The sequence below is a fragment of the Hypanus sabinus genome, chromosome 10 (assembly GCF_030144855.1).
Source record: "Hypanus sabinus isolate sHypSab1 chromosome 10, sHypSab1.hap1, whole genome shotgun sequence".
Taxonomy (NCBI): domain Eukaryota; kingdom Metazoa; phylum Chordata; class Chondrichthyes; order Myliobatiformes; family Dasyatidae; genus Hypanus; species Hypanus sabinus.
The window spans coordinates 100,639,561-100,664,637 of NC_082715.1; the positions used below are offsets into that span (position 1 = coordinate 100,639,561).

Consider the following 25,077-nt stretch of genomic DNA (forward strand, 5'->3'; position numbering starts at 1 on the left):
CAAATAATCTCAAAGTAATGAAGCATTTTCTATCTTTGTAAATTAAATGAACGAGGAAAAATGTTGATACAGAATCCCATTTCATTTTCAATTTTTTTTATTGATTAAAAAAATTATATGAATAGATACAAATCAGAGGAGAAGTTATATCAAATACATAATACAATAAACAGGACAAAGAAAAGGATATAAACTGTCAAAATCATGTATAATATAATATTAGGCTAGTATACATAAACAGAGAACCACAACTCCTCTTGACAATTCATAGAAAAAAAAAGACTGGGAATTTTCTATTTATAAGAAGGAAAAAAACCCCACTAAACTAACCTAAAACAAAAAAAAAGGGACTGGGCAGTCCATTTGAGGATAAAATTACAAAAAAAAAAAGAAAACATCCTTCTGGTCAAATCTGAAACTTCGTGGAGGGAGAAAAATAAAGAAAAAAAATTACCTAAAAAAATATTAAAGAAAAGAAAAAAAATTAGATCATATGAAAATATTGAATAAAAGGTCGCCAGGTTTGCTCAAATTTGAAAGATGTATCAGACATCCGACTTCTAATTTTCTCCAAGCTTAAACAAGACATAAAAATCCCATTTGTTGTTCTGCGTATCGCCTGAACATTTCAGGGATTTGATAAAGAGCAATCATTTTCATTTATTTGCCACCCAGCGGAATTCCTTTCAGAACATCGTTGTGTACTGGAGACTAGACTGGCTCCCGTACGCAGAGAAATCACAGATTGTCGTGCGAGGACACGAGAAGAACTGGAATGTCTGTATCGCAAAGTTGTCAGCTACGTCCTGCTCCACTCTGGCCTTGGTTCCCCCACTGACATCAGTGTAGTGAGAGAGGCAACTGGTAGGTGATTTGATTTCTCTTCACATCTCAACATGTGAACAACCACACTGGTAAAGAAAACTTACACTGCATAACGCTTTAATGTAAAACACCTCCAAAGCACCTTGTAGTGAAAAGTAATGATGGGATGTACTGTATGCTTAGGATGGGAACTGAGAGGGTGTCCAAAGACATACCTTTGGAAAGACATAAGTGGCTGCAGATGTTGGAATCTAAAGTAAAGAAAAACTGCTGGAGGAACTTAGTGAGTCAGGCAGCATCTGAGGAGAGAAATGGACGGTCAGTATTTCTGATTGAGACCCTTAATCTTGACTGAAAGACTAGCAGGAAAAACCAGAGCAAAGACATGAGAGGAAGGGGTGGAGCAAGAACTGGGAAGCAGTAATTTTTGAAAAGGAGATGAAAATGGTCAGGAAAATAGATATGGGGACAGCATTACAAAGATATAGGTAGATACTAGTATAGCCAATACTGTATGTTCCCTATAATATCATGGGCTCTTATCTGTATTTGACTTGTCAGCCACAGTTGCCTCATCCATCCTTTAGAATAGTCAAAGCATAGAATTGAAAGAGCTTTGAAATAGTTATTTACAGAGTTGTGACAGTGAAGAAGGGAACATCGCAGTACTCAGACCAAGATGAAAGAGCAGCTGAATTACTGCATCAGTCTTGATGAGTTAATGCCTGAATTAGTTCATGTGAAGCTGAGTGCTTTGGAATCTGTATTAACAATCTGAAATTGGAAGTAGCTAAGATGCAAAATTTGAAACTCAACTGTAAATCAAATAGAATATCGACTAAACTTAAGCATTGTTGCAATCAGCCCAAGCAATCACTTGAGGACAAAGATGTAATAAAGTGTGCAGACTTCTGGTGGACATAGAATAAAATTACTCAATGCTGATGCTGCCTTGAAGCAAGTTCATGCTTATTGGCCATATCTCCCGTTGTTTGTCTTGTGCAAATCCTGTAGGAAAGGATAGTTTGGAGATGTAAATATGAAGAGATTCACAGATTTAGCAAAATAAATGAGCTTGTCACAGTATTAGGACCAGGTCATCCTTGAAAAGATAGGCTGATATTTCCTGACTGGTGTAGTTTACATGTAAGATTACTGACATTTTCTTTTACACCTTACTAATTAAGATTACCTTTGTACCTGTATCAGTGCAGAACTATGAAGTTCCTTTTTGAGATTGGTCCATGCTACCAATGTAACATCATTAGTGACGTAATCAGCAATGACCAATCAAATCAGATTCTTGCTCTTTTCGCAAGGCACATTGATGTCACCTCTTGGCAAACTGCAACTTAACCAAATCAAAGTAATTGTGAGAAGTTACTTTCCAATTGCTGATATACTCTTGGAACCTATATCATCAACATAATTGTCAAAATATCAGGTAGTCAGTGACTGTAAAAAGCCATTGGACTGTAATAATCGTAAATTTTAGATTTCCTGGAGGGGGAGGAGAGACCACCCATAAAATCTGAATGTTCAGCAATTCAAAAATTGAGCATTCCCAAGAGAAGGCACTTTCAAGATTATCACGTGTAGAGTTTTTCTTGAAAACTGTGAAACATTCTGGTTTGATCTTGCTTTCGTGATTTTTTTTTACTTCCTGTAGCTGCTCTGCAAAGTGTCTTTCCTCAAACAGAACTGGGTACCTTTCTTGCCCTCACAAAAAAGGACAAGGAACGGCAGCTGAATGAACTAAGCATGATTGTCACTGGCATCCGACTGTTCAACAAAAATTGCAAGAAGGGTGGCGAGGGTATTGATGACTGTAAGTATTGTGAAACACATTTCTGATTGCTTTTGTGACTTCATCATTTCTAAACAGTTAAGTGAAGACAATCCTTAAAATCGCATTCTTTGAATCTTATGAGTAAATACCCAATTTCATCTTGAATCTTTTTATGTGATACTATGACATAGTACCTGGCAGAAAGGGTTGTGGTTGGAGATTAATTATCCTAGCCCCAGGGTTTCACTGCTGGTGTTCCTCAGAGACCAGGTAACAATCATCTTCAAATCCTTTCTTAATGATCTTCCCTTCATAATATCAAAAGTGGGTTTATTCGCCAATTATAGCTCAGTGTTCATTTCTATTCACAAGGCTTCAGGTAATGAAATATTTGAGACTCTATGGATGAATAAAAGCATGAATAATAATTTGGGACTAAAGTAAGAGATTTACAATAGAAATTAGAAAAATAGAGGGCTATGGGTAACCCTAGGTAATCTCTAAAGTAAGTACATGTTTGTCACAGCATTGTGGGCCAAAGGGCCAGTATTGTAGTGTAGGTTTTCTATGTTTCTACATTAAATTTGTAATTAACAGCAGGGTTCCATGATAAGACCAAGTACAAAAAGAACTGGGAGAGTTTAAAATAAACATTTTGAAGGCAAAGTGGAATTGTGAAGTGAAACTAAGTTATTAAGCAAAATAGTGAACTATTTAACTAACACATCAATAATAAAAGGAAGATTGGGAATAGAGCTATTAAGGACAGACAGGCCATTATAAATAATAACAGTGAAAGAGCAGAAGTATTAAATCTTTATTTCACTTTGATATTTACCATCGATTGGAACAGATGAACATAATGAAGATGAATTTTTTTCAGAGGATTTTAGCACAGTAACAGGCCCTTCTGCAATTACAGCATGTAACCAATTAACCTAGTAACCTGTACATCTTTGGAACGTGAGAGTAAACAGGAGATCCACATGGTCACAGGGAGAATGTAGGAACTCCTTACAGGTGGTGGTGGAAAATGAATCCAGGTCACTGGCATCGTAATAGTGCTATGTACTATTAGAACACTGAAACACAGAAAACCTACAGCACAATACAGGCCCTTTGGCCCACAAAGCTATGCCGAACATGTACTTAACTTGGAAATTACCTAGGGTTACCCATAGCCCTCTGTTTTTCTGAGCTCCATGTACCTATCCAGGAGTCTCTTAAAAGAGCCTATTGTATCCTCCTCCACCACCGTCACTGGAAGCCCATTCCACACACTCATCACTCTCTGCGTAAAAAACTTACCCCTGACATCTCCTCTGAACCTGCTTCCAGGCACCTTAAAACTGTGCCTTTTCGTGCTAGCCATTTCAGCCCTGGGAAAAAGCCTCTGACTATCCGCACTTTCTGTCCATAATTTCAATATTGTGTTTCTAATATGCAAAGAGAACATTCACATGTTACATATTGGCATGTGTGAATCTAAGTGGGGAGAAATGCCAGGAGGTCTCAGATTACAAATACATCAATCACTGAAAGCGGCAGTAGAGGTTTGTAGGGCCATGAAGAAGATAGGCAGGATGATGCAACCGTGGCTGACAAAGAGAAGTCCAAGGCAACATAAAAGACAAAGAGAAGGCATGTAATAGAGCAAAAATTAGTGGGGAGCTTTTAAAAACCAACAGAATGCAACTAAAAATGTCATAAAGAAAGAAAAGGTGGAATATGAACGTAAGCTAGCCAAAAATATTAAAGAGGGTACCAAAAGTTTCTTCAGATATATAAAGTGTAAAAGAGAGGTGAAAGTAGATATCAGAATGCTGGGAAGTGATACCAGAGAGGTAATAATGAGGAACAAGGAAATGGCGGATGAACTGAATAAGTGTTTTGTATTATTCTTTACTGTGGAAGATACTAGTAGTATGCCAGATCTTCAATTGTGTACAGGGCAGAAGTGTGTGTAGTTGCTATTACTAGAGAGAAGGATCTTGGGAAACTGAAAGGTCTGAAGGTAGATAAGTCACCTGGACTAGATGGTGTACATCTAGGGTTCTGAAGGAAGTAGCTGAAGAGATGATGGAGGCAGTAGTAATGATTTTCAAGAATCACTAGATTCACATGGTTCCAAAGGACTATAAAATTGCAAATGTCACTTTACTCTTCTGGAAGAAAGAGAGAGAGAGAGAGAGAGAGGCAGTGGAAAGGAAATGATAGGCTAGTTAGTCTGACCTCAGTGGTTGGAAAGTTGTTGGAGTTGATTGTTAAAGATGTGGTTTTGGGGTACCTGGAGGCACATGATAAAATAGGCCATAGTCAAATGGCCTAATTCTGCTTCTATATCTTACGGCCTTATGGTCATATTATAATCAATGTGAGGGAGAGGATTGTTTGGAATGGTAATTAGCCAGTTGGGTTAGGCTTCTGGGCTGGGGTTTGTGGTTATGGACCTGTGAGCTAGAAGCCTTAAGCACATCTGTTGAAACCAGAGAGGTGTGGGAGCAAGCACCAAGAAATTCAGACTCCATATCTGTATTCCTGTGGTATTTATACTTCTGGCAGGTCCTATCGGAATTCCAGGTGTATTAGTGAAAGGTGAAGCAAATATCATATAATAATGTTACTTATTGTCTCTGTCAGGTAATAGAACTGCTAAAAGCTGAAGAAATGAAATCCGTGTGAATAATTAAAGCAGAGGGAAGTGGGGATGGAGGTGAAGGATGTAGGTAGGGATCCAATAAAATTGATGTAAATGAAAATTGGGGCATCTTTTATGAATAAAATTTAGCTTAAGACTCAAATGCTAACAATTTGATGACAATTTAAATTAATCAGATCTATGTCCTATATTCTTCCATTCCCTAGCTGTTCATGTGCCCATCTAAATGCCTCATAAATATTGCTATTGTATCTGCTTTAGTTTAAGATTTGTTAGTTAAATTAATTAATTAAACATTCAAGATTGTTTATTGTCATTCCTCTGTACACTGTTCAAATGTAAAGTAGAACAAAATGTTTGTTACTCTGGATCTGACACACCTTAAAAAACACAATAAGCATAAAGAGCACAATAAGAAAACAAAAAAAAACAATAAATATAAGTATAAAAGCAATCCTATAAAACATAATGCATAAGTAGCTGATATATACATAGACTGGTTGTTTGTACATAAAGTGATGTGTATGTTGTGATGGTGGGGTGGGTTAATTGGTGGGGGTGTAGATCAGCTGAGGTGGAAGTAACTATTTGTGTATCTGAAGTTTATGGCATGAATGTGGTGTAGCCTCTTCCCTGATGGGAGCGGGACAAACGGTCCATAAACTGGGTGAATGTGGTTCTTCATGATACTGCTAGCCTTTCTATATATATGACATTGATGGAATCGTGCTGGGCAGCTTTAACTACCCTTAGTAGAGCCCTCCAGTCTGCTGCATCCTTGCCTAACTAAAATTTATTTTCAATAACAGTACCTGCCATTCTAAATGAAGCTCTGCCGGCAACCAAACAAAATGTGGAGACTGAGCTGCAGGCTACTCGGCAATTGATTTATTACTACACGGCCATTATCGAGAGGCTGGAGAAAAGTCGGCAACAGTGCTATGAATCTGATGGTCTCCATGACAAGCTGAAGGAGGCTTTGTTCAACGTGAGGCAGCATGAACTCTTTCTATGTATCGTCGTGGTAAGCAATCAAAAGATTCAAATTGTACGGAGTGAAACAGCACAGAAATAGCTCTTCAACCCAACAGTCCATGGTGGCCATCAAGGACCTATCACATATGCTATTTATTAGAAAGCATTTATGTTCTCTAGAGGTATTGTATAGAGTGGGTGAAGGCATGCAAGCTTCAATGCATCAGGTTGGGTGAGAATAGAACCAGAAGTTTTAGGTTCAGGGGAGTCTAAGGGGATGGTGCAAGTGTGGAACAAGCTGCCAATGGCAGATCTGGTAGATCCAGGCAACACTCAGGCAAGCAGCATCTATGGAAAAGGGAACCATTAGTGTTTCAGACTGAGACTCTTAATCAGGACTGGAAAAAAAGATGGGAAGTTAGAGCAAGAAGGTGGGGTGGGGTGGAAGTGGAGGAAGGAGTGCAAGGTAATAGGTGATGGGTGAGACCAGGAGAGAGTGCAGTAAAGAGCTGAGAGGTTGATAGTTGAAAGAGATAATGGGCTGGAAAAAGGGGAACCTGATAGGATGGTGTAGAAAACCCTGGAAGAGAGGGAATGGGGAGGAGCACCAGAGGGAGGTGATGGGCAGGTAAGGAGATAAGATGAGTGAGGGAAATGGGAATGGTGAAGGGGTGGGGAAGGGGTCAATTACCGGAAGTTCAAGAAATTGATGTTCGTGCCACCGGGTTGGAGGCTACCCAGACAGAATATAAGGTGTTGTTCCTCTAACTTGAGTGTGGCTTCTTAGCAACAGTAGAGGAGGCCATGGACTGATGTGTCAGAACGGAAATGGTAGGAATATTGAACTGAGTGGCCACCAGGAGTTCTTGCTTTTTCTGGTGGACTTTTTCTTGGCATGAACATCAATTTCTCAAACTTCATCATTCCCCATTCTCGTTTGCCTCTCACATCTTCTCTTCTTACCTGCTCATCACCTCCCTCTGGTGCTCCTCCACATTCTCTTTCTTCCATAGTCCTCTCCTATCAGATTTCCCCTTCTCCAGCTCTTTTTCCTCTTTCACCAATCAACTTCCCAGCTCTTCACTTCACTTCCTCCCCCTCTCTCAGTTTCATCTATCATCTTGCATTTCTTCCTCCCCACTTCATTTCCAGTCCTGATAAAGAGTCTTGGGCCAAAACATCTACTGTTTCTCTTTTTCATAGAAGCTGCCTATGCTGCACAGATGCTGCCTGGCCTGCTGAGCTCCTCCAGCATTTTGTGTGTGTTGCTTTGGATTTCCAGCATCTGTAGAGGTTTAATATCATTTCCATAATGTGGTGAAATGTGTTGCTTTGCAGCAGTTTATATAAAATTAAATAAGTAGTGTATAAAGAGAAGGAGAAAGACTGAGGTAGTGATCATGGGTTCAGAAATCTGATAGCAGAGGGGAAGAAGCTCAAAATTGAAAGTAAATTTATTATCACAATACATATATGTTACCATGTACAACCCTGAGATTCATTTTTTTGTTAGCATACTCAATAAATGTATAGAATAATAACCATGACAGAATCAATGAAAGACCACCTAACAAGGGCAACCAGAGTGCAGAAGACAACAAACTGGAAATACAAATAATAAATAAATAAGCAAGAAGTATTCAGAACATGAAATGAAGAGTCCTTGAAAGTGAGTCCATTATGGGAACTTTTCAATGATGGGGCAAGTGAAGTTTTCCCTTCTGGTTCAAGAGCCTTATGCTTGAGAGATAACAACTGTTCCTGAACCTGGTGGTGTGAGTCCTGATGCTCCTGAATCTTCATCCTGATGAATAGAGCAGCAAGAATAGGGCATGTCCTGAGTGGTGGGGGTCCCTGATGATGTATGCTTATTTATTGCCGATGTGCTCAATAGTGGGGAGGGCTTTACCCATGATGGACTGGGTCGTATCCACTACTTTTTGTAGGATTTTCCATACAGGCTGTGATGCAGCCAGTCAATATACTCTCTACTAAACACTACCCTCCCCCATACCAGATGGTGATGCAGCCAGTTAGAATGCTCTTCGCAGTACATCTATCGAAATTTGCTCAAGACTTTGGTGACATACCAAATCACCTCATACTTCTAATGAAACATAGCCACTATTGTGCTTTCTTTGTAATTGCATCAATATGTTGGGCCCAGGATAGATACTCAGAGATGCTGACACCCAGGAACTTGAAATTGCTCACCCTTGCCTCTTCTGGTCCCTCGAAGGGTCCCTCGGTCTGAATCCCCTTGGCTTCCCCTTCCTGAAGTCCAGAATCAATTCCTTGGTCTTACTGATGTTGAGTGCAAGGTTGTTGCTGCGACACCATTCAATCACCTCACTCCTGTGTGCCTCCTCATCACCATCTGAAGCTCTGTCAACAATTGTGTCATCAGCAAACTTATAGATGGCATTGAGTAGTTGTCTTCAAAGAAAGTGAAGAATAAGCAGTGTAAGTAATACATATCATGTACTTCAATGCCCAGTTATGGATGTACTTGAACCTAAAACATAGTCCTTTATAATGGTAACATGATATAGAACTTCACCATCCCTTTCTTTGAATTACACAATTACAAAGTCCTTTCCTTCATGAATACATGAGGAGCATTCCTATAAGACTTTAAAGTTCAATGTGTCTATAAAATAATAGATGTAAACAGGATCTGTAAACATCAGGAACTGTAAACTGTAATTGAGTCCTTAAATGGCTGTAGTTATCCCTTTTTGTTCAAGAACTTGATGGTTGAGATACAGGTAATGACACCCAGGAATTTAAAGTTACTGACCCTCTCCACCTCTGATCCTCTGATCCTTAATAAGTCCTATTTTTGCCTGGTTGCCCTCTTGTTCTTAATATACTTAGAAAATGCTCTGAGATTTACAGTAATGTTGTCTGTCATCATATTTTATGCCCACCTCCTCTTTGTGTCCAAGTTTTTACTGTATCCCATTACATTTTCTATATTAAGAGCCTCTATTTTTCATTCTGTGCATTTGAAATGTTTTTATTATTTATCCAACCCTTAATGACTCTTGACATCCAGAGTTCCTTGGACTTGCTGTCCTTAACTTTCACCCTATAACTCTCCTCATTCCAGTTCTAAATGTCTCTCCCATCAAATACACCTGCAAGTAGCTTCTAACTTAGATCCTGCTTCATGATATTGAAATTGATTTGAAGGAAAAAAAGATTTGTTACTGATTTATTCTTCCGCCTAGGAAGGATTTATTATGGTAACTGCAAACCTAGATAACAGCATGTGTGTGACAATTTAAAGTGATCTAAACAACTTCAGTGTACATATGATTTATTACTTAAGTAGAGATTTGCTTAGTTAAAATAATGATTTTTAGAATGTAGTCTAAACAGACTTCAGTAAGGCTTTTACGTTTGGATATATACTGGGCAGGTAGGTCGTGTGGTAAGTTTCTCTGTGCAGCTTATGCACTTTAGCAGCTCTTTTTATACTAATTCAGCATAAAATCTGGCTGTTCCAAAGACAGGTCCTGTGGGCAGCTTACCAAACACAGATCGTGGAATATCCAGTGAGACAGCTGGTTTTGAAGGTCGTGCAGCAGTATTCGAGATAGGGTGCCATGGTAGCGTAGTGGTTATAGCAACGCTGTTACTGCTCAGGGCATTCCAGAGTTCAGAATTCAATTCCAGTGTCGTCTATAAGGAGTTTATATATTCTCCCTGTGAACTGCATAGGTTTTTGTCGGGTGCTCTGGTTTCCTCCCACAATGCAAAGAAATAACGGTTGGTAGGTTATTGGTCATTGAAAATTGTCCTGTGGTTAGGCTAGTGTTACTTGGTGGGGGGGGAGGGTTTCTGCGCAGAGCAAGTTGGTGGGCTGAGGGGCCTGTTCCACACTGTATCTCTAAATACATAAATAAGTTCTTGTTGGGAGTAAAAAGAATCACCAATTAACAGAGGGGCAAAATCTTATTGCATTAATGCAATTGAAGCAGGCATGAGAAGGTACACAAAATTTACAAGATTTTCATTGCTGGCTGTGAAGGAGCCATTTAAAGAACACCCAAAGTATTGTCCATATTGGATGCCTTACATTGTCTCCAAGCGACCACAGAAGCAGCCTATCCATCTGATTGCGCCGATGTAGGGTCTTTTAAATCCCATCAGAGATTTGATTTAAATTTGATCAGAGATTAAGCGAGCTAGGGCTTTACTCTTTGGAGAGAAGGAGGATGAGAGGAGACATGATAGAAGTGTACAAGATATTGAGAGGAATAGACAGAGTGGAAAGCCAGCACCTCTTCCCCAGGGCACCACTGCTCAGTACAACAGGACATGGCTTTAAGGTAAGGGGAGGGAAGTTCAAGGGGGATATTAGAGGAAGATTTTTCACTCAGAGAGTGGTTGGTGCATGGAATGCACTGCCTGAGTCAGTGGTGGAGGCCGATACGCCAGTGAAGTTTAAGATACTACTAGTCAGATATATGGAGGAATTTAAGGTGGGGGGGTTATATGGGAGGCAGGGTTTAAGTGTCGACACAACATTGTGGGCTGAAGGGCCTGTACTGTGCTGTACTATTCTATGTTCTATATTCTAGATTGCCATTATGGCTTAGCTCCCTTGTGCTAGCCCTGCAATTTTATTTCGCTACAGTTTCTTTTCGAAAATGTTACTGCTGATGCTGCACCACCAATCATTCAAGGAGTGAAATTTCCTCCAAAGTTTGCCAAAAACATCCCTGCACAACCTTAGTGAACAGACCCATTCACAGAGTCAGTCATGAAATCAGATCATCACTTTTGCCTTGATTTCATTGGTGAGTACCAGGAAGTTTGGGGAATCTGAGTTAAGTCCCAGACATCCATCCACAAATGTTGTGGTTAATAAATTATTAACCAGGTTCACCTGAAGGTGTGATGTACCTAAAGTAAGCATGGAAGCTGGCAGGTTGGTGTGTTTACTAACAGATTATCTTTCTTTGCAGATTTGCTTCAACCCCGCCATCTCTACCATTGCATGTTTACAAAGTGGAGTTGGAATTCCAACTTCCATCACTCTTGTACACACACCTACGCCCCCTCCCACCACTTTGGTTACCACTTAGAAGATATTGCTTGCCTTTTTTAACATCATATGTTTTTATTCTTTCTTACGCAGAATGAAATCGTCACATGTGCTAAACAGGTTGAAATGCGACAGCAACAATTCAGCAAGCAGATGGAAGAGTTGAACGCTGTGGTTAAGTCAAAGGCAGCGGTACCCACTGCACAAGTATATGTAGGTATTGCCCTCAAGAGGTTAGGCCTTCTGTTTCAAATCTAATAGAACTTTGTAACCTGCGTCCCTATCTTTCTTGAAGAGTGTGTCATTTCTTTGCTGCCATTTGAAATTGAGAAAAATGGCTCCATTTATCCTTCTCATTCCTCATGAGCCATGGCTTCTCATGAGCCATCTGAAATGAGATTAATACAGTTAGTGCCCGCTGGTAAGTATGAATATGATGAACGAAAATAGCTTTTCCATACTATGTGACTCTGTGATGACAAAGATTCTGAGGCTTCTTGAATGAACAAATTTACTAGTGAAGAATTGGAGGCTGGGAAGATGTTTGGGGGAACAAGTTAATAACTTCTTTCCCAATGGACAACCAGGAGTCAGGTGCCCATAGGCAAATAATATTTTAAAAATATTAATTATGAGTTTGGTCTGGAAATCATTGGGACTGGAGGAGGCATGCAGAAGCGATACAGTACTGCAGAAAACTAACAACTGTTATGCGTATGAGCCCATTACTGCAAAATTCATAGCTCCTGAGGCACAAGCTGCAGTTTAATTATTGCCGTGGCCTTCATAAAGAACCACTTAAATATAAATAATGTAATGTGAGCATTTTAATTTCTCTTTAATGCATTGTCTTTGTTAGTGAGATGAGGGATCACAGGCTGGATCATGATTTATTATCCATCTCTAATTGCCTCAGAGTCAGGTGTTTAGGGGCAGTAACATTGCTATCAATCTGGAGTCACATGTAAGGCTGTCCAGGTAATGACAGCTGATTCATTTTGCTTGGGGGACAGCAATGAACTAGATGTGTTTTTATAATGATCCTACTTCCAGTAACTGAAACATTTTATTTAATTCTAGATGTTATTAGTTACTTTATTTTAATTTCCTCAGTTATCATTGTGCAATTCAACGTCTTGCCTGGGGATCAGTAATTCTGGCCTCTGTCCAGTAACCTAACTGTGCTAACATATCATCCATTCTGTATGTTACTTTATGTTTATTTTGGCAGCCTCATTTTATTAGGCTCTCCAACCTGTGGAGCTCTTTCCAAGATGAGATGGTGCTGCTCAGCGTCTTCAGCAATTTGGTAACCAACTTAGATCCGTACTTGGGAACTCACTCACAACTGTTTCCAGATGCTGTCATCCAGCCCTTGCTGGAAGGAGTGGAAGTGAAAACGGATGAAGAGAGACTAAGTGAGGTATCAGGTGTGTTCAAAAAGGGGCAAGAATTTTATCACTTTCATGGATTTTGCACTCTTGAACTGCTGCTTTGGAGCAGGAAAGAGTAGTTGGAACTTTAACACAAGAGTCAGGGAGCTGTCCAGCAAGACAGATTCAAAGACTATTTTATGTTCTTTTCCTGAAAACAATTTTGAGAATTGTGAACAGGAATCTGTTGCAATATCCCTATTACTACAATCTATGACTCAAGTTTAGAGTTTTGCTCACCTCATTATAGGAGAGACATTGTCAAGCTGGAGTGGGTGCAGAAGGGATTTATGAGGACTACCTGGACTCGAGGGTCTGTGTTATAAGGGGACATTGGCCATACTAGATCTATATTCCTTAGAGTGCGGGAAAATAAGCAGTCGATAAAATCTTGAGGGGAATGGATAAAGTGTCTTTTCCCTAGGGTTGGGGAGTCCAAAACAAGAGTTTTAGGTTCGATATTGTCATTTAAAGTAAAATTCAATAGGTATATGGATAGGAAAGGAATGGAGGGTTATTGGCTGAGTGCGGGCCAGTGGGACTAGGTGAGAGTAAGCATTTGGCACAGACTAGAAGGGCCGAGATGGCCTGTTTCGTGATGTAATTGTTATATGGTTATAAGAGTGCTCAGATAAGAGGGGAGATGTTTGAAAGAGACCTGAGAGGTAACTAACTTACACAAAAGTAAGTGAGTACTTGGAATGAGCTGCCAGAGAATGTGGTCAATGTGGGTAAAACTGCAACCTTTAAGAGGCATTTAGATAGGAACATGGAGAGGAAAGGCATGCAGGGTTATGGGCCAAGTGAGCATCACTGGGACTGGCAGGGAAGATGCTGTGGTTGGCATGCACCACTAAGGCCTGTTTCCATGATAACACTCTTGGGAATAATTAGAGCTGAATCAGGTCAATGAGAAGCAGACTCGGTGGAACAGATATACACCACACCCCTCTTCACTGCCTTTGATGGGAAATTCATTCAGTCATTCAAGTCAGGAAGCTGAACCATTTGGCTTCATTTTCCATTATTAGTCTCCGTTTAAAATAATTTTTCTGCATCCTTAGTGGCTGCAGCATCAAAAGATGACATTGTCAATATGAATAATCTTTTTCCTCAATGATTGTAAATCCTTCTTTGTTCTTTTAGCTTTTTATCAAACCAGTTTTTAGCCTTGGTCTTACCATATATTTGATTTTATCATAATCTTAATGTGTGATTTTAAAAAATACAATTTCACTCTTCTATCCACAGTACTCTTTTAATTGCCATCATAAATATATTAATAACCATAAGCTCATTTATTGTTTGCTTGCATGAAGAGACCTTTAAGATGAGAAATAAGCAGTAAAAGAAGATGAATTACATTAAATGCCAGAAAGAGAGGATTGTCCCATCAACAGGTTCAACAGGTTGGGTTTGTATTATGTGAGTTTAGGAGTTTGAGGAAAGAACTTACTAAGACATATAAGAGCATAATAGGGCATTGATAAGAGAGACATTAAGATGTTTTCACATAAGCATATCTTGTAAAGGGTACATAACTACAAGAAAAGGGCTGGTCTCTTAAAATGGGGGCATATAAGACTTTGATCCCACTGAGGGCAGTGAGTCTCTGGAATTCACTGCCCAGAGACTTGGTATTTAGTAGTGGAGATAGATAAGTTTTTGAATTGAAGGTTACAGTATGTGAATCTGGCACAATGCAGGTGTTACAGTCTGTGTTAGAAAAGCCATGATCATATTGAAACATGAAGCAGACTTAAAGGTCAAGGACAGTTGTCTCCTATTGTCTTGTGTTCCTGTATTGCAGCATGCAAAATTTGGTATATTATGTACGATCTTAGGGATTGGGAACAAACATAGCTGGGTAGAGTGGAGGTAAGTTCAGGTAAAAAAATAAAAGAACTAGAAGCCAAGTTGACTGTAACTAATAGGAATCTGGATCTGACCACAAAAACTTGTACTTCCTTGCTAAACCTGTTGACATCCTTACTTACAGAGTCATGACTCAGTGAGCTTGATGTGGTTAGCCAGGGTAAACATCATAAATTCCCAAACTAACATAGCAAACACATCACCTTTCTGAAAGAAGAGCTGCTCCTTCCTTTGCAGTATATATTTTCAAAATTATTTTATAAATAAGGTAACAATTTTATCCTTTTAAAGCAAATCAATAGATTGAAAAATAAAATAAATCTGAAATATAAACAGAGATTGCTGGCAATACTTAGCAGGGAGACAGCATCGGTGAAGAGAGTTAATGTTACAGGCGGAAGATCTTGCATCAGAATTGGCTGGACAGACAATTAGATGATGTTCTTTGTTTCTTTTGTTTGTCTTGTTCAAAGTTCAAAGGAAATTTATTATCAAAATACGTATATGTCAGCATATACTACCTTGAGATACCTTTAGGAATCAATGTGATTCTAACAATTTCAGAAAAACAGCCAGAACTGGTCACCAGACATATCAGCTATAATTAACTATGTACTGTTCATTTGCCTCTCCTGCTTGGCATTGAAGGCAATTGGGTCACCAGGACAGCCTTTGTCTCTGCCTTTGTACAAAATCCTTTTATTTATTTATTTAGAGATACTGAATATACAGTAAATTCTATCAGCTCGAATAGGCAAGGAATAAAAGGATACAGCTCTAACGTAAGCAATTGGGTTGAGTGTGGGTGGGAAAAATTGTGAGCTGGTGGTCATTTTTCTGTGCTGTATGATTTAGCAGCCGCGGTGGTAAGTAGGGATGAGAAAATTTGACCCAAGATCTATAAGAGGAGCTCCTCAGTGGTCAGGCATAACTGTGAAGAGAGATCAGGGTAAATACTGTATGTTCTACCAATAATCTTTCATTAGACAAAAGTTTATTGAACTAAGATATTACCATTTTCTGTATCTCCCACACAATGAGGCTGCTAAACAGGATGAGAGCACATGGTATTACAGGAAAGATACTAGCATGAAGAGAAGATTGGCCAACCGGGAGAAAGCAGAAAGTGGGAATAAAAGGGGCTGGATGACTGGCAGTTACTAGTAGTGTTCCTCAGGAGTCAGTGTTGGGCCCATTACTTTTCACATTATATATTAATGATCTGAATGATAGAATTTATGGCTTTGTGGCCAAGATTGTGGGTGAAACAAAGATAGGTGGAAGATTAGACAGTGTTGAAGCAGGGAGTCTGCAGAATGACTTAGACAGATTAGGAGAAAAGCCAAATAACTAGCAGCTGTAATACAGTGTAGGAAATTATATGGACATGCACTTTGGAGAAAGAATAAAGGCATAGACTATTTTCTAAATGGGGAGAGAATTCAAATTCAGAGGTGCAAAGGGATTTGCAAGTCCTAGTGGAGGATTCCCTAAAAGTTAAGTTGCAAGTTGAGTTAGTAGTAAGGAAGGCAAATGCAATGCTAACATTCATTTCCAGATGACTAGAATATATTGTAAAAACATAGGTGTAAGGCTGGGGCTTTATAAGACATTAGTCCAGACTAATGACTAATGACTGATGGAACTAACAGAACTATCAAACTGCTGCACTTGTAAAAAATAAAAGAAGGAAAAAGGAAAAGTTGTTTGGTCATTGAGTGGAATCTGGTTAAAAAACCTTCAGGTAGGCGCAGTCAATCTCTTTACATCTGGGTAGGGCTGGGATCAATGTCCTAGGGAGACTGTTTGTTAGCGCTGTTGGGGAGGTTTTAAACTAATATGGCAGAGGGAGGGGAACCCACACAGAAAAGAAGAGGGAAATGATGCAGAGACCAAAGCTAGAGTTGGTGAAGAAAAAAGTAAGAGTAGAGTGCATAAAAGTGAAAAGCAAAAATCACATAGGTCACTAGATTCTAAAAGGACAATGAGTATAAGGGCACTTTATCTAAATGCCTGTAGTATTAGAAACAAGGTTAGTGAACTTGTGGCACAGATCAGTACCAAGGCATATAATTCAGTGGCCATTACAGAAACCTGATTGCAAGATGGAGATGACTGGGAATTTAATATCCAAGGGTATCAGGTAATATGGAAAGATAGGCAGCAAGGCAGAAGAGGTGGGGTGGTGCTCTTGATTAAGGATGACATCATGATGATTCTGAGAGACCATATAAGATCTACAGAGCAGAATGTTGAGTCCATCTGGGTAAGGATTAAGAATGGTAAGGGGAAAAAAATCACTGGTGGGTCTTGTCTATAGGCCACCTAATAAAAATATTGCAGTGGCAGAGGCGATTAACCAAGAAATAACTGAGGCTTGTAAGAATGGAACGGCAGTTGTCATGGGGGATTTTAACTTCCATGTAGATTGGGTGAATCAAGTTGGTCAAGGAAATCTTGAGGAGGACTTCACAGAATGCATCCGTGATGGCTTTGTTGAGCAGCATGTTAGTGAACCTACAAGGGAAAATATGATCTTAGAACTAGTCCTGTGCAACGAGACAGATAAGATTAACGATCTTGCATCAGGGATCCTCTTGGAAAGAGTGATCATAGTATGATTGAATTTTGCATTCAGATGGAGGATGAAATAGTTAGATCTACTGTATTATATTTGAACAAGGGAGACTACAACAGGAAGAGGAAGGAACTGGCTAATGTGGATTGGGAGCACAGGCTATTTGGTTGGACGGCTGAGGAACAGTGAAATACTTTCAAAGAGATTTTCCACAGTGCTCAACAAAAGTATATTCCAGTCAAAAGTAAGGACAGTAAGTGTGGGGAGAACCAGCCTTGGATAACTAAGGAAATAAAAGATAGTATCAAATTAAAAGCTCATGTGTACAAAGTTGCTAAGAGTAGTGGGAGACTGGAGGATTGGGAAAACTTTAAAAAGCAACAGAGAACAACTAAACAAGAAATAAGGAAAGGGAAGATAGAGTATAAAAGTAAATTAGTGCAAAATATAAAAACAGATATCAAAAGTTTTTAAGGCAAAAGAGCATAACTTGGAATCGCTCTGTCCAGCACCTCAGCTCCATTCACCAAAACAGTTTCCTGATAGCCAACCATTTGAATTCCTATCTCTAATCCCATTTTGACAAGTCAGTCCATGGCCTCCTCTCTTTCCGCGATGAGACAACTCTCAGGATGGAGTAGTGGCACCTCGTATTCCCTCTAGGCAGCCTTCAACCTGATGGCATGAACATTGATTTGTCTTTCTGGAAATGTTTTTGTTCTCTTCTCCTTCCCTCATCTTCTATTCCCCATTCTGACCTCATACTTCCTCTCCTCACCTGCTTGGCATCTTCACCCCTTTACCCCTCCTTAATCCCTTTCTCCCATCATTCACCATGAAATTCCTTCTTCTCCAGCCCTTTACCTTTCCTAATCTCATGGCTTCACCTATCACCTTCTTACTTTCCTCCTTCCCTTCACCCTATGTTTTTTTTTATTCTGGCAACTTCCCCGTTTCTTTCCAGTCCTGAAGAAGGGTCTCAACCTGAAATGTTGACTATTTATTCATAATCATAGATACTGCCTGACCTGCTAAATTCCTCCAGCATTTTGTATCTGTTGCTCTGACCAATGCCAATTGTTTTGCTTTACAGAACAAAAAGTAATTCCAGCAGAGCTCAAGAATTGTGAGTGGTTCTTTCCAGAAGGTGCACACCTTTATCACCAACTGAGCACCCAGTATCGAGGATTCTGTGCATACACACTTAGTGCAAGACATGGACTCCTTCTCAGAGGTACACATGCAGAAAGCTCTTTTTTCAGTAGAATCTATTTACTTAAATCAAACCACCTTCATTTTGTTTTGCAGGGAATGCGAGCCTGGTTTCAGTAATCTTTCTTAGTAATCAAAACAGTCTGATAAGAATAAGAAACTGAAATTGAGAGAAAAAGAAGTATTATTGAATGGTGGAGCAGGCGCAAGGCCGTGAACAGTCTACTCCTGCATCTATGTTTTTTTAAGCTGCTGAATCGATCTCTTAACTACATCAGTATTTTGTCTTCAATACTGTGCGATTCAATTTTGCCCTGCATTTCCTTATATAGTACCAAGAAGAATGCGTTATGCAAAACCATGATAATAAACCAGAATGTAATTCTGATTCTGAAATCTGTATAACCCATAACCTTTGACACGTGCGAGTGTATTAATTAAGCTACTTCCTTAAAATTTCTTGGCTCTCTCCAATTCTGGAGGAAGATCATGAAAGCTGGGAAGCTCGGGGAAGGGAACAACAATATACCATTATGAAGGTGAAAAAGTTGATTATCTAGAAACTCATAAGACCATATGATATAGGAGCAGAATTAGGCCATTTAGCCCTTTGAATCTGCTCACCATTTCATCACGGCTGATCCAATTTTCCTCTCAGCCCCAATCTCCTGCCTTCTCGCTATATCCCTTCATGACCTGAACAATCAAGAATCTATCAACCTCTGCCTTATATATAGAAACATAGAAAATCTACAGCACAATACAGGCCCTTCGGCCCACAATGCTGTGCCAAACATGTACTTACTTTAGAAATTACTTAGGGTTACCCATAGCCCTCTATTTTTCTAAGCTCCATGTACCTATCCAGGAGTCTCTTAGAAGACCCCACCATGGTTGCCGGCAGCCCATTTCATGCACACACCACCCTCCGCATAAAAAACTTACCCCTGACATCTCCTCTGTACCTACTTCAAAGCACCTTAAAACTGTGCCCTCTCGCGTTAGTCGTTTCAGCCCTGGGAAAAAGCCTAGGACTATCCATACAATCAGTGTCTCTCATCATCTTATACACCTCTATCAGGTCACTTCACATCCTCCATTGCTCCAAGGAGCAAAGGCCAAGTTCACGCAACTTATTTTCATAAGGCATGCTCCCCAATCCAGGCAACATCCTTGTAAAACTCCCCTGCACCCTTTCTATAGTTTCTACATCCTTCCTGTAGTGATCTTCCACACTGCCAAGAGTCTTACCATTATTCTGCCATCATATTTGACCTAACAAGATGAACCACCTCACATTTATTCAACGTTGGATAGGTCTCCAGAACCTCTCCCATCCCCATTGATGATGCAAAGATCATTGCCAGAGGCTCAGCAACCTCCTTCCTCACCTCCCACAGTAGCCTGGGGTACATTTCGTCTGGTCCCAGCGACTTAACCAACTTGATGCTTTCCAAAAGCTCCAGCATATCCTCTTTCTTAATGTGTATGTGCTCAAGCTTTTCAATTCACTGTAAATCATCCCTACAATCACCAAGATGCTTTTCCATAGTGAATACTGAAGCAAAATATTCACTAAGTACCTCTGTCATCTCCTCTGGTTCCATACACACTTTTCCACTGTCACACTTGATTAGTCCTATTCCTGCCCCTGATCCATCCAAGACTCTGTAATAGCCACAACATCATAGCTCCGAGTACTGATCCACACTCTAAGCTCATAGGAATCAGCCTCCATAGCAGCCTGTGGCAACAAATTCCACAGATATTCCCTAACTAAAGAAATAACTGCTCATCTCTGTTCTAAAAGGATAACCCTCTATTCTGAGACTGTGTCGTCTGGTCTTAGACTCTTTCACCATAGGAAGCATCTTTTCTATCAAAACCATTTGATAGGTTTCAATGAAGTCAGCCCTCATTCTTCTGAATTTCAGTGAATACAGGCCCAGAGCGATCAAATGCTCTTCATGTGACAAGCTACTCAATCCTGGAATCATTTTTGTGCCACTCCTTTGAAATCTCTCCAGTTTCAGCGCCTCCGTTCTAAGATTGTGCTCACAATACTCCAAGTGAGGCCTCACCGGTGCTTTATAAACGCTCAACATTACATTCTTGCTTTTATATTCTAATTCTCTTGATATGAATGCTAACGTTGCATTTGCCTTCCCCACCAAGGATTCAATCTGCAAATTAACCTTTAGGGAATCTTGCACAAGGTCTCCCAAGTCCCTTTGCACCTCGGTTTTCTGTATTTTATCTCCATTTAGAAAAAAGTCAACCCTTCTATTTCTTCTATCAAAGTGTGTGACCAGACACTTCCTGACACTGTATTCCATCTCCTACTTCTTTGCTCTTTCTCCTAATCTACCCAAGTCCTTCTGTAGCTTCACTACTTCCTCTAAACTACCTGCCCCTCCACCTATCTTTGCAACAAAGTCATCAATTCCATGATCCAAATCATTGACATGTAACATAAAAAGAATTGGGCCCAATAAAGATCCCCGTGGAACACCACTAGTCACCAGCAGTCAACAAGAAAAGGCTCACTTTATTCCTACTCTTTGCCTTCTGCCAATCAGCCACAGCTGCTTCAATGCTACAATCCTTCCTGTAATACCATGGGTTCATAGCCTCATGTGTGGCACCTTGCCAAAGACCTTTTGAAAATCCAAGTACACAACATCAGCTGATTCTCCTTTGCTTGTTAATTCTTCTAAGAACCTTCTGAGCCACGGAGGTCAGATTAACTGCCCTAAGTTTCCTTTCTTCTGCCTCTCTCCTTTTCGAGGAATAAAAAAGGAGATGCATAGCAAATATAGGCTGGTAGGAACAAATAGGATGTTTCTGGAGTATAAGAAATGCAAGAAAACTCTTAAGAAAGAATTAAGAGGGTTAAAAGAAGGCATGAGCTTACCATAGCAGACTAAGTTAAGGAGAATCTTAAGGGATTCTACACATATGTTAAGAGCAAAATGATTGCAAAGGGCAGAATTGCTCCTCTGGAAAATCAGAATGGTAATCTATGTGTGGAGCCCAAAGAGACGGCGGTGATCTTAAATAACTTTGCATCGGTATTTACTCAGGAAACAGATATAGAGAGGCAAAGAAGCATGGACTTCATGGACCCTATACAGATTACAGAGAAGGAGGTGTTTGCTGTCCTGAGGCAAGTTAGGGTTGATAAATCCCCAGAGCCAGGCAAAGTGTTCCCTCAGACCCTGTAGGAGGCAAGTGCAGAAAATGATATGACCCTAGCAGAGATATTTAAATAATCCTTAGCAACAAGTGAGATACCAGAGGATTGGAGGATAGCCAATGTTGTTCATTGTTCAAGAAAGGCGCTAAAACTAAACTAGGAAATGATGGGCCGGTGAGCCTGAAATCAGTAGTAGGAACATTATTAGAAGGTGTACTGACAGACTGGTTATATAAGCATTTGGATAGACGGACTGATTAAGGGTAGTCAGCATGGCTTAGTGAGGGGTACATTATGTCCAACCAATCTTATAGAGCTTTTCAAGGAAGTTACCAAGAAATTTGATGAAGACAAGGTAGTGGATGTTGTCTACATAGACTTTAGTAAGGCACTTGACAAGGTCCCACATGAATGGTTGGTCAAGAAGGTTGTGTTGCTTGGCATTCAAGATGAGGCAGTAAATTGGATTAGACACTGTCTTTGTGGGAGAAGCCAGAGACTGGGTAGTGGATGGTTGCCTCTCTGACTGGAGGCCTGTGACTAGTGGAGTGTGCAGGGGATATTGCTGGGTCCGTTGCTGTTTATCATCTACATCAATGATTTGAATTACACTGTGGAGTTTGTCAGATGGAAGTTAAATCTGAAAATTTCCAAGACTTATTTTCACTCTTTGTGGTCTTCTGCTTTCTGTAAACGACACCATTTTTATCCAGCTCAGAGTGCATACAAACCCATCCAATTTACTATGTCATTCAGGGAAGGAATTCTGCTATTCTCACCCTCTGGATATCCTCTGACTCCAGACATACAGTACAGTTAATTCTTAAATAGTCCAACATCTCAGTAGCTTCAGGCAATAGGTACAGATAGATAGTAAATTTTAGCCTCGCCAGCCACATCAGAGTAAATTGAAAAAACTGACCAGACATAAAGCTGTTAGAATTACATCACAGCAGAAACATGACAATTTAGTTGTGGAAATGACATTAATTAATCTGTTATTTTGTTTCTTTTGTGTTCAGGCAACCCCAATATTGGAATTCTTAAATATCAAGAAAAATATTACACCTTCTCCTCAAAGGAAGCTGCTGTTGCTTTTGCTCAGAAGCCTGACTATTACATCACTAAGGCAGCAGAGGAAGCCAAACAGTCCCCAGAGCTCATTCAGCTGCTGGAGCTCCACCAGCAGTTTTCCTCAGTTGCTACCTATGGGCAGGTAAAACACCCAGAAATATCACTTCCCTGTAAGCACAAAGAAAGTGGAAGGAAATGATATTATTTGCATTTGCTGCAGGACTAAGCATTTGAATGTTTTTTATTCACAAACAAAAGTTTGCAAGTGCTGGGAATCCAAGCACCACACCCAAAATGATGAAGGAACTCAGCAGGCCAGGCAGCATCTACACAAAGATTCTCAGCCCGAAACATCGACTGCACTCTTTTCCATAGATGCTACCTGACCTGCTGAGTTTCGCCAGCACTTATTTGTGTGTTGTTTCAACATCTCCATTCTAATTTCCACATTTCAATGTAATATAGGCTTTCTCAAATCAAACGACACAATTGTTTTATGTTTCAGAAAGGCCATAGCAACTCATTTATTAAACACCAAACAAACGGAACTCAGAGCACACTTTCCATAATTACATCATTACTTAGATCAGACTCTTAAAGTGAAACCCCAACTCAATGTTGACGGTTGTGAATATGTACATTTCCCCCAATTATGTTACCTAACATAGGCTTCCCCCCCCCCCCACCCCACCCCAGAATTCACTAAAACCAGCACTGTGAGCCTGTCAGGAGCTCGGATGAGCCTCTCAGCCTGGGCCCTATGTTCCAAGGGTGGAGGAACAGCAGGTGCCTCTGGCTCATCCAGAGGAGCGTTGACATGCTTGTGATCATGTCATGTCGGCAGGTGAATGCTGTGGAATCCTCAAAGTCTTGGTGGGTCAGTTTATGGCAATCTACTGAAATACGCTCAAGTTTACCCCTCTTCTCTATGATAAAATCTTTTCTCCCTGTTCCAAAATGTGAAACAAGCCATCGTAAGGGAGCCTAAGGGGATGCTGTTGTGGGTCATGGTGGAAGAAAACTAACGGGCCAGAATGTAGGCCAACAGAAATCCAAGAGTGCTGTATGCCATATGGCAGGTAGGAATAGGTGAAAAGGAGTTGAGTTTTCAGAGGAGAGGCCGATCAGGAGGTTGTGGTGTCGGGAATGAAATCACCTAGCACTCATGCTGACTGACCTTATACCAACTGCCACGCTCGGCTGCACGTCCTGTTTTGAAGCAGGACCCATGGGAGACGATCGTGCCAACACTCATCACTCAGGAAAGCCCTCAGAGCAGCCTTTAAGTAGCAATGAAACCACTCGCATAGGCCATTGGACTGCAAGTGATACGCTGTGGTGTGATGTAGCCTAACACCAAGGTTCTGGGCCATCACAGCCCAGAGGTCTGAAATGAATTGAGGAAATGAATCAGAGGAAATATCAGATGGGGTGCCAAACTGAGCAACCCAGGTGTTGATGAATGCGCAAGCCATGTCTGTGCCATTATTGATGCTAGGGGGACAATCTCTGGCCATCTGGTGGTATGGTCTCTTAAAGTGAAACCCCAACTCAATGTCAGTTGTCGCTGATTGTGAATTATATACACTTCCACCACTACATTACCCTATTGTAGTAAAAGAAAGATATTAGCTTTGTCAGAAATGAAATCATAAGACAATGAGCATTCTGACAAAAATGGTGAGATTCAAACAAAATGTAGACTTCAGAGTTGGCTTACGTGCAAATGTTCATACTATTCCAATTTTAAGTTCTCAGATAAGTTCTGTTAAGACATTTTTGATCTCTACCTTGCCAGGTTCATACAACTTCTAATTTTAGATCAATTATCTAATATTTTAGAAACAGATTCCTGGCAAATGACAATCACATGCACAAACACGAAAAGTAAAAGAGACAAGAAAATCTGTAGATGCTGGAAATCTAAGCAACACACACAAAATGCTGGAGGAACTCGGCAGACCAGGCAGCATCTGTGGAAAAGAGTAAACAGGATGGATACTTAGAGTGCAAGGCTTCAGAAAGGACAGGGAGGGAAGCAAAAGAGGTGGGGGCATGGCACTGCTGAGCAGAGATAGTGTCATGGCTGCAGAAAAGGAGGAAGTCATGGAGGGATTGCCTACTGAGTCTCTGTGGGGGGAAGTTAGGAGCAGCAAAGGGTCAGTAACCCTACTGGTTGTTTTTTCATAGACCACGCAATAGTAACAGACATTGAAGAGCAGATAGGGAGACAGATTCTAGAAAGGTGTAATAATAACAGGGTCGTTGTGGTGGGAGAATTTAATTTCCACAATATTGATTGGCATCTTCCTAGAGTGAAGGGTTTAGATAGGGTGGAATTTGTTAGGTGTGTTCAGGAAGGTTTCCTGGCGCAATATGTACATAAGCCTACAAGAGGAGAGGCT

At 40.3% G+C, this 25,077-nt stretch overlaps 1 protein-coding gene across 1 annotated transcript in view; it reads left to right on the forward strand.

Moving 5' to 3' along the window:
* cfap206 (cilia and flagella associated protein 206) overlaps positions 1-25,077 on the forward strand; it is a 46,866-nt gene that overhangs the window by 6,455 nt on the left and 15,334 nt on the right. The window contains exons 4-10 of the mRNA XM_059982390.1: positions 676-864; positions 2,495-2,653; positions 6,083-6,297; positions 11,398-11,517; positions 12,536-12,734; positions 18,284-18,424; positions 22,621-22,814. Of these exons, the coding sequence (XP_059838373.1) occupies positions 676-864; positions 2,495-2,653; positions 6,083-6,297; positions 11,398-11,517; positions 12,536-12,734; positions 18,284-18,424; positions 22,621-22,814 (1,217 nt within the window). The remainder of the gene's footprint in view (positions 1-675; positions 865-2,494; positions 2,654-6,082; positions 6,298-11,397; positions 11,518-12,535; positions 12,735-18,283; positions 18,425-22,620; positions 22,815-25,077) is intronic.